Here is a 13517-nt window from a genome sequence, read left to right on the forward strand (position 1 = left end):
CAGTTCAGCTTCTCCAACTAAGTTGTAAGTAGACGCACTATCATGAGTCTGAAATGTGGATTCAGCACTCTTCCATTCTTCTTTAGTGTGTAAATATTAAGATCCATTTTTGTTGTTGTTGTTTTTTAAAATCACTGGAATGGTGGAACTTCCCCCAACAAATCAAAATTACATCAATTCAACAGAAAGTATGAAGGACTGCAACTAGATAGCATGATCCCATAAGTTAATGTATGGGCAGTCATTTAGGGGGAAAACAAACAAACACCCAAACCAAAAAACATAGCAAAATATCAATTTGTCTGTCTGCATTTATGTCACTGTAGTAAATTAGATGCTTCTGAAAACTCTGCCTGCACTACCATTGCCAAGATGAGACAAACAAATGGTTAGTCATTTATACAGAAAAGTATGCATGTGATAAAATGACAGATTACATTTTGATGCTTATTTAAAAAAAAAAAAGAAAAGATATGAACTTCATATTCCTTTTGGTGCTCCCTCTTCCCTTTAAAAAAATAAAAGCTTTTGAAATGTTAAATGAATTTGAAAGAATTAATGAGGATGAAAATTATTTCTCAAGAACTAGAGACTTGTGGGTTGATGTGGGGAAATATCTTTGTTTTGAATTACAGCAAAAAAGATGTACCCTGCCACACTGACAATGGTATTGCACAGAATATTGTCATGACGTTGTGCACAACTGACTTATAAAAGTTGATGCCTAGTACGCATACAAAATATAGTATTTAGAATTTGCGAAGAATTTCATTCAGTTTAATTGATATTACCACAAATCTCCTGTTCACTAGTTATTGTTTGCACTGACATCCAGTATGTCATTTGTAAGGACTCCCTGCTTCTGTCTGGCGTTACTGTTTGCCAGAGTGGCATTCAGACATCTCTGAATACGGAGGGCCACCCAGCGAACAAAGAATGTCCCAGAAAGGGGCTAATCAAAGGAATCTTTTAAGATTGTAATTAAATTGACAGAAAATAATAATTACCTACCCCATAGTTACTGCTGCTCCCTTTTTTCCATTTTCTTTCCCAGTGCCCTGTTACTGCTGGTCTGGTTTGGTCTGTTTCTTCATTCAAGATGCAGTTATCTCCAACCACTACTTTATACAGTGCTGAAGGAATTTACACAAGTTTCAAGCTCTACAAGTTTTAAATTTTGTAGGTAATAGTTAAGAGATGTACCAAGATTTCATCAAATCTATTGTGTCATTAAAAAATGTATCTGCTGGTGCAATATATTTGACTGTGACAAATGAAAAAAAAAAACCTTTTGCAAAATATAAGGAGAAACATGAAACAAGAAATTGAGAGGACTATTGTAAATTGAGTCCTCATGCTTTCAGATACAAGGCTTACAAGTATAACTGACTGGGAAAAAAAAATTCATTACAATTGAAAAAAAAAATAATGTATAAATGCGACTAAATTAATGCACATGCATAAATAATGTCCCGTTCCATAGCAGCTCAGACTATGACTGACAAAGACAAGATATGTCATGATTTTCCTGATGGTATCATTTTGAACTTCTAGATTACCAATAATGTGGTCAGTCTTACTAACAAGTACTATGGTGCAACTTATAGCAGAACCATGACATACATATGTTTATTTTCAATAGTTATATAAATATTTGCATTTTTGGATTCTCTACTATCAGCTTTTAAGAAAGGCAAAAGAATACTTGTGAATTAAAAGCCACGGTGACTGTGTATCTCTTTGGAAGAAATCCAAATGTTCTCAACTGAAGCAAACTGTTGTCTTGGCCTTTGCCAGTGCTACTACTAAGCAGACAGAGTCAGATGTCTGGAATAACTTCTACACGAAAACAGGGTCAGCCTAAAAATTAAGTAATCTAGTACAAATTATTATTTTTTTTTAACTTTCTCATTTTAAAATGGCGTAACACTTCACAGTGTTTGAGTGTAGCAAATATAATTCTTTTTTTCTGAAGAGCCTAAGATTCTGCTTTTGCATCAGTACGTATGAAAGGAACATGACCACCACTAAAGCTGGTCTGTTATTTTCATACAGATACATATTCACAACACAGCTATAGACAAATATATAGATACATATGGATAGAATGCTAATTTTAAACGTCTAGGAAACTACATTATCCTGAATGATTAACATTTCACATTCCAAACGCAAACTCTATGTTTTAGTGCTACTACAATTCTAGATGCTATGAAACGGTTCAGTAGAATGGTCATGTAAATTCAAAAGAAAACTGTCTCTTCAGACTGAAAATTGAAGAGAAGGTTTGACCCTCAGATGGGAAATCCCATATCCAGTCAATGCCTCTGTAAGTCAAACTTAATTTTTCCTGGTTATGAGTCTTTGATAAAGCACAGATATAAGTTACTATCAAATGTTAGCAAAATGAAAAAGTAGCTTTTCAAAGATGAGTGTTAACTTCTGGGCCAGTTTGTGTAAACTGAATATTTTGTTCAAAGACATCCTTCTGTTCGTCTGTGATCTCCCTTAGCAACACAAGTTCTAATAAAACTACAGAACATAGGAAATGTATGGCCTTCACTGGCATAATAGCTAGGTTTGTCCAGCACATAGTGGTAGAACTCACTAATTTAAAAAGAAAAAATAAAAAATCCCCATATCTGGAATAAAATGTACACATTCTCTCCTCACCCATTTCTCTTGAGTACATTGAGAAAACTTGATTTAAAGATGCATAACTTTGGTAACTGGCTGCTCAGCATAGCTCTTCAGAGATGTCACACTGATGCAACAGTTGAGGGACTCAAAGACTGCTCAGTATGGATACGTAGAGCCTATAGGCCTGTCTAATATGAGACACTAGAAAATTAATTCTGATTAATTTATACAGTGTATTAGTTAATAAGCAAAAAAATCCTTTACCAATATGCCCACAAGAAATTAAGAAGCAAGTTTAACTTAATTTAGGTTAATTCACTTCACTTGCAGTCGTTGCAAGTATTTAACATCATTTAAGTGATCCCCTGTAAAACTCTTTGTTGTAAAACACTTTGGTAATTTAATTAAATTTACCTGAGTATCTATGTATAGACAAGCCATTAAAAAGGAAACTGTTATTAGCTACCACTTTTCCTTTGTAAAATATGAAGGACACAACTTATCTAGCTTTGTTTAATCATACACATCCTCAGTTAAAAGAATAAAGCCTCTGATGTACTTAGTCGAAATGTAGTCCTTCATGAACTCTGTTCAGCTGTGGGAGAAAGGAGAGGGACATCATCTCTTCTAGAGAGACAACCAAAATAATTATGATCAGGCACATATTAATGTATCTGCCAAATAACATATACATGGGACATCACAATAAACTTAAACTGCACAACTTTATGAAATGTTCAATTTTTATATTTACACTATAATTAGTACAAAATTGCCTTTTAGTTTTTCTGCAGCACAAGACAGTATCTACCAGATTGATACCCTAATATGTCAAAACAATTACTTAGAAGTATGATAAAGAAATCTACGAAGAGTTATAAAGAATAAGACAGTTTTCAAACTATACATAGTGTTTACTTTTGCTTCTAAAAAGGTACTTATATCCCCAAAAGTTTTTTTTAAATAAGCAGGGGGTGAAGGGGAGGGGGGAGAAGAGTGGTTGTTTGTACTAAAGCTTTTACTGTAATAAACTAAACATATTTACAATTTATACAAATGTTTGACCTTAAACAAAAATACAAAAACATATCACAAGATGCAGAACCAGGAAACAAGTTCATCTGAGACACTGCTGCTCTACACAGGACAGAATGCAAGTTGAATTGCAAGGAACAGAAAAGGTTATCCCCATATTCAGGCAATGAGAACAATTTGCATGAGGTCAAAAAAAAAAAAAAAAGGCTTCAACATTCTTCAGCAGACTTTGCTTTAAAATCTACGTCAAAAAACTAGGCTACATCTGTCCATCTTGCCTCTTTGTTCTGTTTGGTCCACGTAGCCAATATTTAGTTGCTGGACATTGCCTTCTACTTTGAAAAATCGGAGTAGTTTCATGACAAGGTCTGGAACCTCAATCCTCTTTTTCCTTTTTAAAAGGCAAAACCTTTCTACTTCTATAATTAAGAACAATTTTGGCCCAGTTCAACTTTTAAAAAGTTATATCCCCAGCATATTTTTCAGTAGATAACTTCATAGACTGTAGCTTTTTTGTCTCCAGAGCCAGTGACTATGTACTTATCATCCACAGAGATGTCACAGCTAAGCACTGATGAAGATTCTTTGGACTAGAAGAAAAATAGAAATATATTACTTCATTGAAAAAAAAAAAAAAAAAGTCTATTACCCTTATCTCAGCATCCCATTTTGGTTAGATCACATAGGTAAAGAGATATGAATCCACTCTTGGGACTTAAAAAAAACTAGAAAATCCTTTTTTTTTTTTTCTTCTCTTTAAAAACATCATCGTGCTTACCTGGAAGATACTGGCTCCATACGGAGTCCTCCATGCATTAAGAAGGTTATCTTTCCCAGTACTCACAAACCATTTACCTAGAATATGAAACAGAAAAACTATGAAAACAGATGAATCATCTGACAGATTTTGGGTCAAATTGAAATCCGTTGGCTAATTACCATTACACAAAGCCCACACTAAGCAGAAACAATGTTTTACAAACAACTCAACTCTTACACCATCCTTTAAATAAATAAATAAATGGCTGTTCATAGCTAAATACATTTGCATTCATAAAACAGAGATATTTACTCATAAATTAACAGATATTAAATACATCTTGATTATCAAAAAAGTTATGATTGTGCAATTAAGTGTGAAATAAGCGTGAAATAAATTCCTGACATCTTCAGGGCAACTTACCACAGTAAGCAAATTTGAGTGACAATACACAACTTTCATGAAGGTGCAGTTGATATTTGTCTGGTTTATTTACATGTAGCACTTCCACGTTGCTGCTCTCCATTCCCACAGCTAGCCATTCACCAGTAGGACAATAACCAAGGGAAAATATCTGAAAATTCAGCAACATTTACACTTTTTATTTTTTTCATACAGTGATTAAATGAATTGAGAGAGGTGGGAAGACAAGGGCCAAACAGAATTGACGTAGTTCAATAGTGAAACAGCTTATCAAAATTCAAGTGACTAAATTACCCATTCTTACCTCTTACCTTAGAAAAAAAAAATATGGAAAGAGAGTAGTGTCAGTTGTTTCAGAGCAGATTAACATATGAAAGCTCCAAAATATTGTGTTATGAACAGCCAAAGCAAACAAAACAATCAGACAAAAAAAATTGCCAGTTGCATTGGGTTCATTTCTCAGCTTTCACCCTAAACATTCCGCTGTTCCCCACCCAAGATGTAGGAAAATCTAGTTACCTGTGATGTGAAGTCATGCTGTTGTAGCTGTCTCCCCTCTCTCAAGTCCCAGGATCTGACAGTGTTATCCAAACCTCCTGTCCAGAGCTTGGTACCATCATTAGAAATGTCAATACAGCTGGCTCCATCTGTGTGGCCCTGGAATTGCCTGATAAAACAAACCAGATTGAATAATGATTTCCTGCCAGAGCTCAAGGTAAACACTGTTGTGGTGTTAGTTTTGGACTCTGTATGTGTGTGTCATCTCTTCTGTGTCTGCTGATGGGCAAAGATCAGCCCCTCCCTATGAATTGGCACAAAACACAATGGCATTACAAAAATATTTTCCAGGTGCTAAAGAAATAGATTGCATCATAGTTAGTTGAATAAACTCATTATTTTCTATCAGGTTTTGAAAAGTTTTGTGTGTGTTTGTGTTTTTTTTTTTTTCTTTTTGGTTATTAAAAAAATGCTTGTGAGTACATTAAAGCACAGTAACTACAGTTAGAAGTACTAAATGACAACTCAAATTAAAGCAAAACAAGTGCTGAAGGAACAAAATTCCAGTTTTAGAAAACAGCTACTGTGTTTTTATTTGGCTGTAAGTCAACATGATAAATAATGAGCAGAGATATTAATAGGAAACGATCCAGCTAAAGATCCAGTAAGGCAAGCAAGAGCATCATCGAGTCAGCACAGTTACATTCTCTGGCAAGGGATCAAGAGATCACAAAACAAGTGGAGAGTGTATTTTCTTTTAAAATATTCTCATTAGGAATTCCCAGCTTTCAACAACCAAAAGGTCATCTCAAGTTTTCCTTAATCCTTTGGCAGAAGCCTTTTGCATTTTTCATCAGCAATTAGCTTTAGGAAAGTCTTTTGCATCGATGTCAAAGGTGGAGGGAGAGGGGGAGAAGACAACTAGCTTGGGAATGAAGAGTATGATTCACTAAACGCTACCACAGAAAGGTCACGAGGCACATTTTGTTTTGTAGTTCTGGTCTGAAAATTGCACGTGTTATCAATTAGGAAGATCAGCAAGCAAGTACCGGGAACACTTACACACAGCAAACACTCATAAGAATAAAAGTAACTTGTACCATTCATTCAAAACAGTCATAGATGGAGAAAATTCGCCCTTACAGAGACTAAACGTGTAAGGCAAACTAAAGGCTTTATATAACTAAAGTGTTTTCTGACCCAGCTATTTAACAGAAAGCCAGGTTTGCACATACATTAATAGGAATATCTGCACATAAATTTAGGCTAATTACTGAGATACAGAAAATCTAATTAAATCACAGAGAAGAGTATCTTCTCTAGTGTATGTATTCAAATCCTCTAAGATACCATGGTCTTTCCCAATTTAGGCTCTTCATTCTTATAATATTCTAAACCATCACAACTTTGAAAAGCCTAGACCAATCTTCTAGTAAAAGCATACAGCTTGTTACTAAGAGCCATTACACACGTGGTCCTATCATTTTTTCTCTGGCGTAGCACCCATGTTGAATATTAACCCACCAGACACTGTAATCTAAAGTTAAAGAATATATACATTTCTGAAGTAACTTTTATAGCAACACATGTATTGTGCTCTCTGCAAGTTTTAGAGATCAAATTCATCCTCCAAAACTCAATTTTTTTTTCTCTTGTGAACGATCAAACATCAGTTCTCTACATTTTCATAAAGAACTGGTGTGATTTAGCTTTTCAACTACTTTTGAAAGGTTAATTTTATTACATATCATCACTTAAAACGAATTGAAAATTCTCTTCTTACTTAGTAAATGCTCAGTACAATGGAAAAGAAAAAAACTCAGTTCACTATAAGGCAAGTTCAGTCCAAATGAAACACAAACTAGTAGAAATGCTGCTTGTAGAAACCTGAAGACAAATCTCGACTAAACAAAACCAACAAGAACTTTTACACTGACTTCAATAGGTTATGTAACAGACCTTTAGGTCCTCAAAAACCATCTTCCAGACTAGGCTGAAGCTACCAGAAATAGTTTCTGTCCAACCTGAGCACAAACTTCATTCTTTACAAGAGAAATACTATTTGTTTTGCTGTTATGAACCATTATTCAGGGAGATAGATGTTTATCTAGCTATTCAAAGACTAACTTTAATAAAAGTTGTCTGTAAACAAATAATGACTCACCTGACCAATGTCTGATTGTGCAGATCCCACACTGCAATGTTCCCATCACTGCAGCATGAAAAGCACACCTTGGAATCAGGGCTGATAGCCAGAGCATAGCAGGCAGGGGCTGAGGATGTCAGCTCTGCTTTTATACGAGGAGTTGGTGCTGCCAGGTCCCATATGGATAATGTGCTGGCTTCCCCGCCAACTATAAGGGTGCATCCATCAGGCAGCAATTTACAAGAGCGGATGTAGTTATCTCTGTTCTGTACAACACAAATCATCTTGGTTATGTTAATACATGCATGCCAATAATGGCCACTAATATGATTCTGACTGCATCCAAGTTTTAAACAGTAGGTGATTTTTTCCAGTACCAAAGTACAAAAAAGGAACCAGCAGACCCTGAAAGGTCTCAAATGTCTACTTCTCATTACTAACCAGAGACTGCAGCTGCAGAAATTTAACTGCAGATTCCTATTGCTAGAGTCTAATATATTTTGAACCCAATGAAGTTCTTCATCTCATTACACAGAGACAAAGCCAAAGTAAGCTTGCATTTGAGAAAGTGCACTACATCAGTTAAGACTACCAGCACCACAAGAATATTTACCAAAAATCAAATGACGTCTCATTTGTAATCACTTAGGAAAATACAGCTCGAGTCTCATGCCTTTCAAATTTTGGAGTTTTCTTTTAATCAATATTTTGCATTCACCATTTTAAAGTTAAGATGTTGAGTCAGAATATTCCCATTCTGGTCCTGAATTTATATTGTTTCTCTGTTATTTCTCTGACTCCTTAAGCTTACATATATTTGATGACATTTTTTCCAACATGGTAACAGTTCTTTAGGAAACTGAGGGATAAGATCAGTAACTCAAAATAAATAAAAAGTAGCGCAGGTAGAAATCAAAGACATTTCTATAATTATGGGTTTGCTGTTGTTTTTGTTTGTTGTTTCTTTTAAGTCACAGAGAAGGAGAAGTTAAGTATTACAGTGGAAATGCTGGCTTAGCCAGCCATACAGTTCCATAACTAACATGAAGGCAGCTAAGACTGAGTAGAGTCAAACCTGCCATGAAACAGAATGCATACACAACCACATGTATACTGCTAAACAAGTGACACCATGGAATTAGAAGCAAATAAAAGGCAAGGACTTAAAAATAAAACAACAGCAAAACAAACAATCAAACAAACAAACATTTACTTGGATCAACACTTAAACTAGAATTGTTTCAATTTGGAATACACATATTATTGTGCTTTATGACATTGTCTGCTTCTAGTTTATATACTGCTTCTAGTATAAGAAGCATCTTACTGAGCAACTAGGTTTTCTATTTAGCTTTTTGGCTGTACTACCTCACTCAATCCATTTTGTATCTCGGAAATGTGAAAACAAACCAGAAGGATGTGTAACGTGCTGAACAATAACAATAGTGTAACAACAGAAAGTGACGTTGGTACCTTGTGACGTTATTTTATTTTATGGTTGCTACCCTCTTACAAAAAGTGGTCATGACTCCTGGCACAAATGAAACACCCTACAGACAGGCTACTTTTGTTTTAAACCCATGCAGTGCAAAAATCACCAGCATGACTTGGGTGGGGGGAATAATCAGGTACACTCTACTCAGAAGTCTTATCTAAAATATTATTTCACCCTTAGTGATGATATTTATCCATAAACAAACCCATTCCTTTTTTCTGTAACACCACCTGTTCAGTGTTTAAAAAAAAAGGCAGCTAAATGTATAAAGCAGGAAACAGAACTGCCTGCTATTTCCTTGTAATACGAACAAAATCCAGACAAGGACAGCTATTTCCTTATTGAGTCTCCGAGGAGAAGTTAGCCTTCTGCCTAAGTTCCTGTTCACTTACCAGGCAGTCCAGCTGAGAAACAGGGCTCTTGTTCCCAGGCTGGCTGATGTCCCAGACTTTAACACAGCCCTTGCCACCCGTGTACACGTGTCTTGTGGGGTTGCTGATGGTAACTGCACACACAACTTCCCCGTGATTCAGAGTGTTGATCTGGCGGGCATGGCGAGGGATTCCTGGACCAATGAGGGCATCAGGAGGGAAAGGAACAGGCTGCATCTGACCATCTGCAGTAACGTGAAAGGAGTAGGCTCTTTTTTGGGGAAACGAAAGAAAGGAGAAGAAAAAACACATCAGCCAACTACAGCGCTGAAATGCAAGAAAAAGACAGTACTTTGCGATTTATTTCTTTGCCACTTCTTACTTGTTAAAATCAAAGCTACAGTGACAAATAATACAAGGCACGTAAACATCAGAGGGAGAAAAGGAGTCACAGCAAACATTTTCAGCTCGTTTCACCTCACGTATTTGGGAAGTGGGAAACCACATTAAATCGTACTATTAACTCTACTGATAATGGCCATGGATATCACTCTGTCACCTCAACCGTCAAAAGATCTTCCAGCTGTTGGTTTCTATCCAGTGGTTCTGAGCTGCAGCACCATAAGTCCTGCAGCAGCAATCCCTGGCTAGTCACTGCTCTTCCAGACATCTTCCACAAAAGGTTTCTACCTGTTGCTCGTGTAGTATCATGACAAAAGTTAAACTTGTCCTATGCTTGTTCCTGCACTTCATCTTCAATATCAGCACTAGCTGTGTGCCTATGTCTCTCTTTCTAGCTGGGAACTAGTGTTTTAAATAGAAAATAGAACCTGCATGCACACAGCTTTCATCAGAAAGCTGATACCATTTCCTCATAATTATTATAGAATTGTTTGGGTTGGAAGGGACCTTAAAGATCATTCAGTTCCAACCCTCAGCCATGGGTGGGGACACCTCCCACCAGACCAGTTTGCTCAAAGCCCCGTTCAGCCTGGCCTTGAACATTTGTAGAGACGGGGCATCCACAGCTTCTCTGGGCAACCTGTGCCAGTGCCTCACTGACGTTGTAGTAAAGAATTTCTTCCTTATATCTAATTTAAATCTCCCCTCTTTTAGTTTAAATTTACATTTTCTTGAGTAAGTATTTTGGAAAAGCTGAAAGGCTCAGTTTCCCTGGTAGTTTTAGCACTTCTGTGATGTCTATTTTTGTTCCTTGCATGATTTCAAGTACATGAAAACTGAAGGTTGAGATAGTGAATACAAGCAATGGGACTACTCCTTGGGGAAAGTACACAAAATTATTTCTTTGTTTTCACCATGATGTTTAAAGTCTTCTCTACTCAAGGACCAGGGCAGAGGTAGCTGCTAATAAAGGCTTCAGGTTCAGGGTGGTATTTTTAATTTGTTTTTAAAAATAATGAAAATACTACTGCAAAAGAACACTTTTTATTATACTGGCGAGCTCCTTTTTTTTGCTCTTCTCTTTTAAGTGCATCAATAACTCACATTTTAGATGCTGCTGTTACATTCACAGCATTCTTCAAGAGGCCAAAGTGGATAAAAACAGTGAGACAGGAGTATCCTTTCTAATAATAAGCTACTTCTTCCCCAGTGATATCTTTATTTTTCTAATATATTGTTGTGTTCAGAACTGCTCTTTCTTTTCCAAATGTACCTTCTTCCCAGAAATTTTCAGTTACTGTAGTTCAAGTTAAAGCATTGCATCAATCTCCAATGGAACCAACAGTAGGCAATTCAATTTCATTTTCTGTTCTGAGCTAGTACTTTCAAAAGTATTTTATTGTGTGTTTCCCAGTATTGCACAGTTTGAAAGAGGAACAAGCAAGATGCCTGGATCCATAATAGACATCTATATACGTGGGCTTGTTTCCTAAAGCAACTGAATATGCCCAAGAGCTGATAAGATATTTCTTTAAAAAGGAGCCAGAGGGAAACAAAAAAGTTTTACTTTTCTGTTGTTTCCTACAGAAGGTAACATTAGAAACCGTCACACAATGCAATACCACAATATTCACAGAAGGGAAGGGTAAAAGGCAGTTGACTGTTATAAACCAAACAAATTGATAATGTCTATGCATGCGATTCCTGTATCTCATTTATGTTTCATGGTTGGATGGTTGGACAAGTGAATTGAAGACATGCTCAGAACACACATGTATGAGCACGAAAGATGACAAAAGCATCCTTTTTTTTTTTTTTTTTTGCATAAGGAATTGCATTAATAAGAAGGCTTAAGTAGAAATCCATATCATTTCTCAACTGCTGTCCCAAAGCAGTTATTCACCAAACAGATGAGACAAAGAATTGTGGCAACAAGACTGCTCAAGGCTGAACAACTGCTGAGATTCAGGTGCAGAATCCAAATAGGAGTCATAGCACTTATGAGGCTAAAAGGTTGGAACTCATCCTGAGCTACAGATCAAAGTCAGTTGCAGAATATTTGTTAGCAAGAAGAGTACACAGAACTGCACAACTTTGAAGGGGCCTGCCCTTGTTTTTCATCCTGGTCAGAAGAAAAGCAATTAAGCACATATTAAGCAAATTTTCCCATTATATTTAAGATGGATAATACACTTTTACACTTGCTTTTCCACAGTTACTGCATAAATATTCTGTTCAATTCATAGTACTTAAATAACAGGTGTTTTCCAATGCTTCTGTACATATACACAACTTTTGCAGTTCTTGCTGAGATGGGGTGGGAGGAAGACAATAGGAACATTTTTCAAGTGCTTCATGTACTATAGCATTAAGATGATTCTTCTACTCTGAAATGCCAGTGATTTATCCCAATGTATTTTTAATCAAGTATAATCTTACTAGCATGCCCACTTCTAAATTCTGGATATATATCATATTAGTAGTTTAATTTTTATTATCATGATTGGGCTTTTGCTTACAAGACTGTTCAGCACTCAGGATGACTATGTCTGAGAGCCTATCAAACAGACCAGTTAAAGTTCCTCGTAAGCCAAAGCAGCTTTTGCTAGGGTGCAAGTTATCAGCAATCCACTGTATAAAGAAATGACTGTACATTGCCAAATGCCTCTGCCCCTGCCAAGATAAGCACGCAAAAAAAGTAAATGTTCCTGTTTGCTTCAAGGTATGTGGTATGTCAGGCAAACATAAACACTGTCAGCACATTTATATAGTCTGGTAACCTCTATCTACTAGGTACTACGGTGTGACTTTTCATTACACATACCTTCCCTCTTTTTTTTTTTTTTTCCCAAAACAAACCTGCATCATTTGCAAGATTGACACTCCCTAGATGAAGAAAGCTTCTTTCAGAAAAAATGGTACCAGTGACAGTAATGAAAATGACTACTTGCTGCTCAAGCACTGTTGTCTTAAGCTACCTTAACATTGGGTTACAGAAACATAGAACAGTTGAGGTTGGAAGGGGACCTCTAGAGGTCATCTGGTCCAACCACCCTCCCCAAGCAGCAGTATTTAGAGCTGGTTGCTCAGGACCATGTCCAGATAGCTTTTGAAGATCTCCAAGGAGGGAGACTCCACCACCTCTCAGGGCATCCTGTACCAGTGTTCCATCACCTGCACAAGAAGTGCTTCCTAATGTACAGATACAACCTCTGGTGTTCCAGTTTGTGCCTACTGACTGTTGTCCTGGCACCAGACACAAATGAAAACAGCTTGGCTCCATCCTCTTTTGCACTCTTCCTTCATGGGAAGTTTTTATATATATATATAAGATCTGCCCTGAGCCTCCTCTTCTCCAGGCTGAACAATCCCAGCTCTTTCAGATTCTCCTCACAGGAGAGGTACTCCAGACTGCAGGATCATCTTGGTGGCCCTCTGTTGGATTCTTTCCAGTATGTCCAGGTCTCTCTTGTACTGAGGGCCCCAGAACTGTATACAGTACTCCAGGTGCAGCCTCACTAATACTGAGTAGAGGGGAAGGATCACATCTCTTGACATACTAGCAATACTTTGGCTAATGAAGCCAAGAACAATGTTAGCACAAGGGCACATTGCTGGCTCATGTTCAACTTGGTGACTCCCAGGACTCTCAGGTCCTCTTTTGCAAAGCTGCTTTCCAGATGGGTCCTGTATTTCCAGCAGGTCACCATGTTGGAGTGCCTACCCCACTAATTGTGAGCAGGATTG

The 13517-nt window shown here is 36.9% G+C and overlaps 1 protein-coding gene across 9 annotated transcripts in view; it reads right to left on the reverse strand.

Moving 5' to 3' along the window:
• Nucleotides 1-3365: 3365 nt before the first annotated feature.
• The window catches only part of TLE1 (TLE family member 1, transcriptional corepressor), a 78494-nt gene continuing 68342 nt past the window's right edge, over nt 3366-13517 (reverse strand). For 5 of the 9 annotated variants that reach the window (XM_038170651.2, XM_038170655.2, XM_038170658.2 and 2 more), the window contains 6 exons: nt 9390-9639; nt 7521-7786; nt 5378-5525; nt 4859-5009; nt 4454-4530; nt 3366-4265 (listed from right to left, as the gene is read on the reverse strand). In XM_038170651.2, the coding sequence (XP_038026579.1) occupies nt 4158-4265; nt 4454-4530; nt 4859-5009; nt 5378-5525; nt 7521-7786; nt 9390-9639 (1000 nt within the window). In that variant the 3' untranslated portion in view covers nt 3366-4157. The remainder of the gene's footprint in view (nt 4266-4453; nt 4531-4858; nt 5010-5377; nt 5526-7520; nt 7787-9389; nt 9640-13517) is intronic. The other 4 variants (XM_038170652.2, XM_038170660.2, XM_038170656.2 and 1 more) reach the window with 1 other exon arrangement.

This window comes from Anas platyrhynchos, chromosome Z (assembly GCF_047663525.1).
Source record: "Anas platyrhynchos isolate ZD024472 breed Pekin duck chromosome Z, IASCAAS_PekinDuck_T2T, whole genome shotgun sequence".
NCBI classification, from domain to species: domain Eukaryota; kingdom Metazoa; phylum Chordata; class Aves; order Anseriformes; family Anatidae; genus Anas; species Anas platyrhynchos.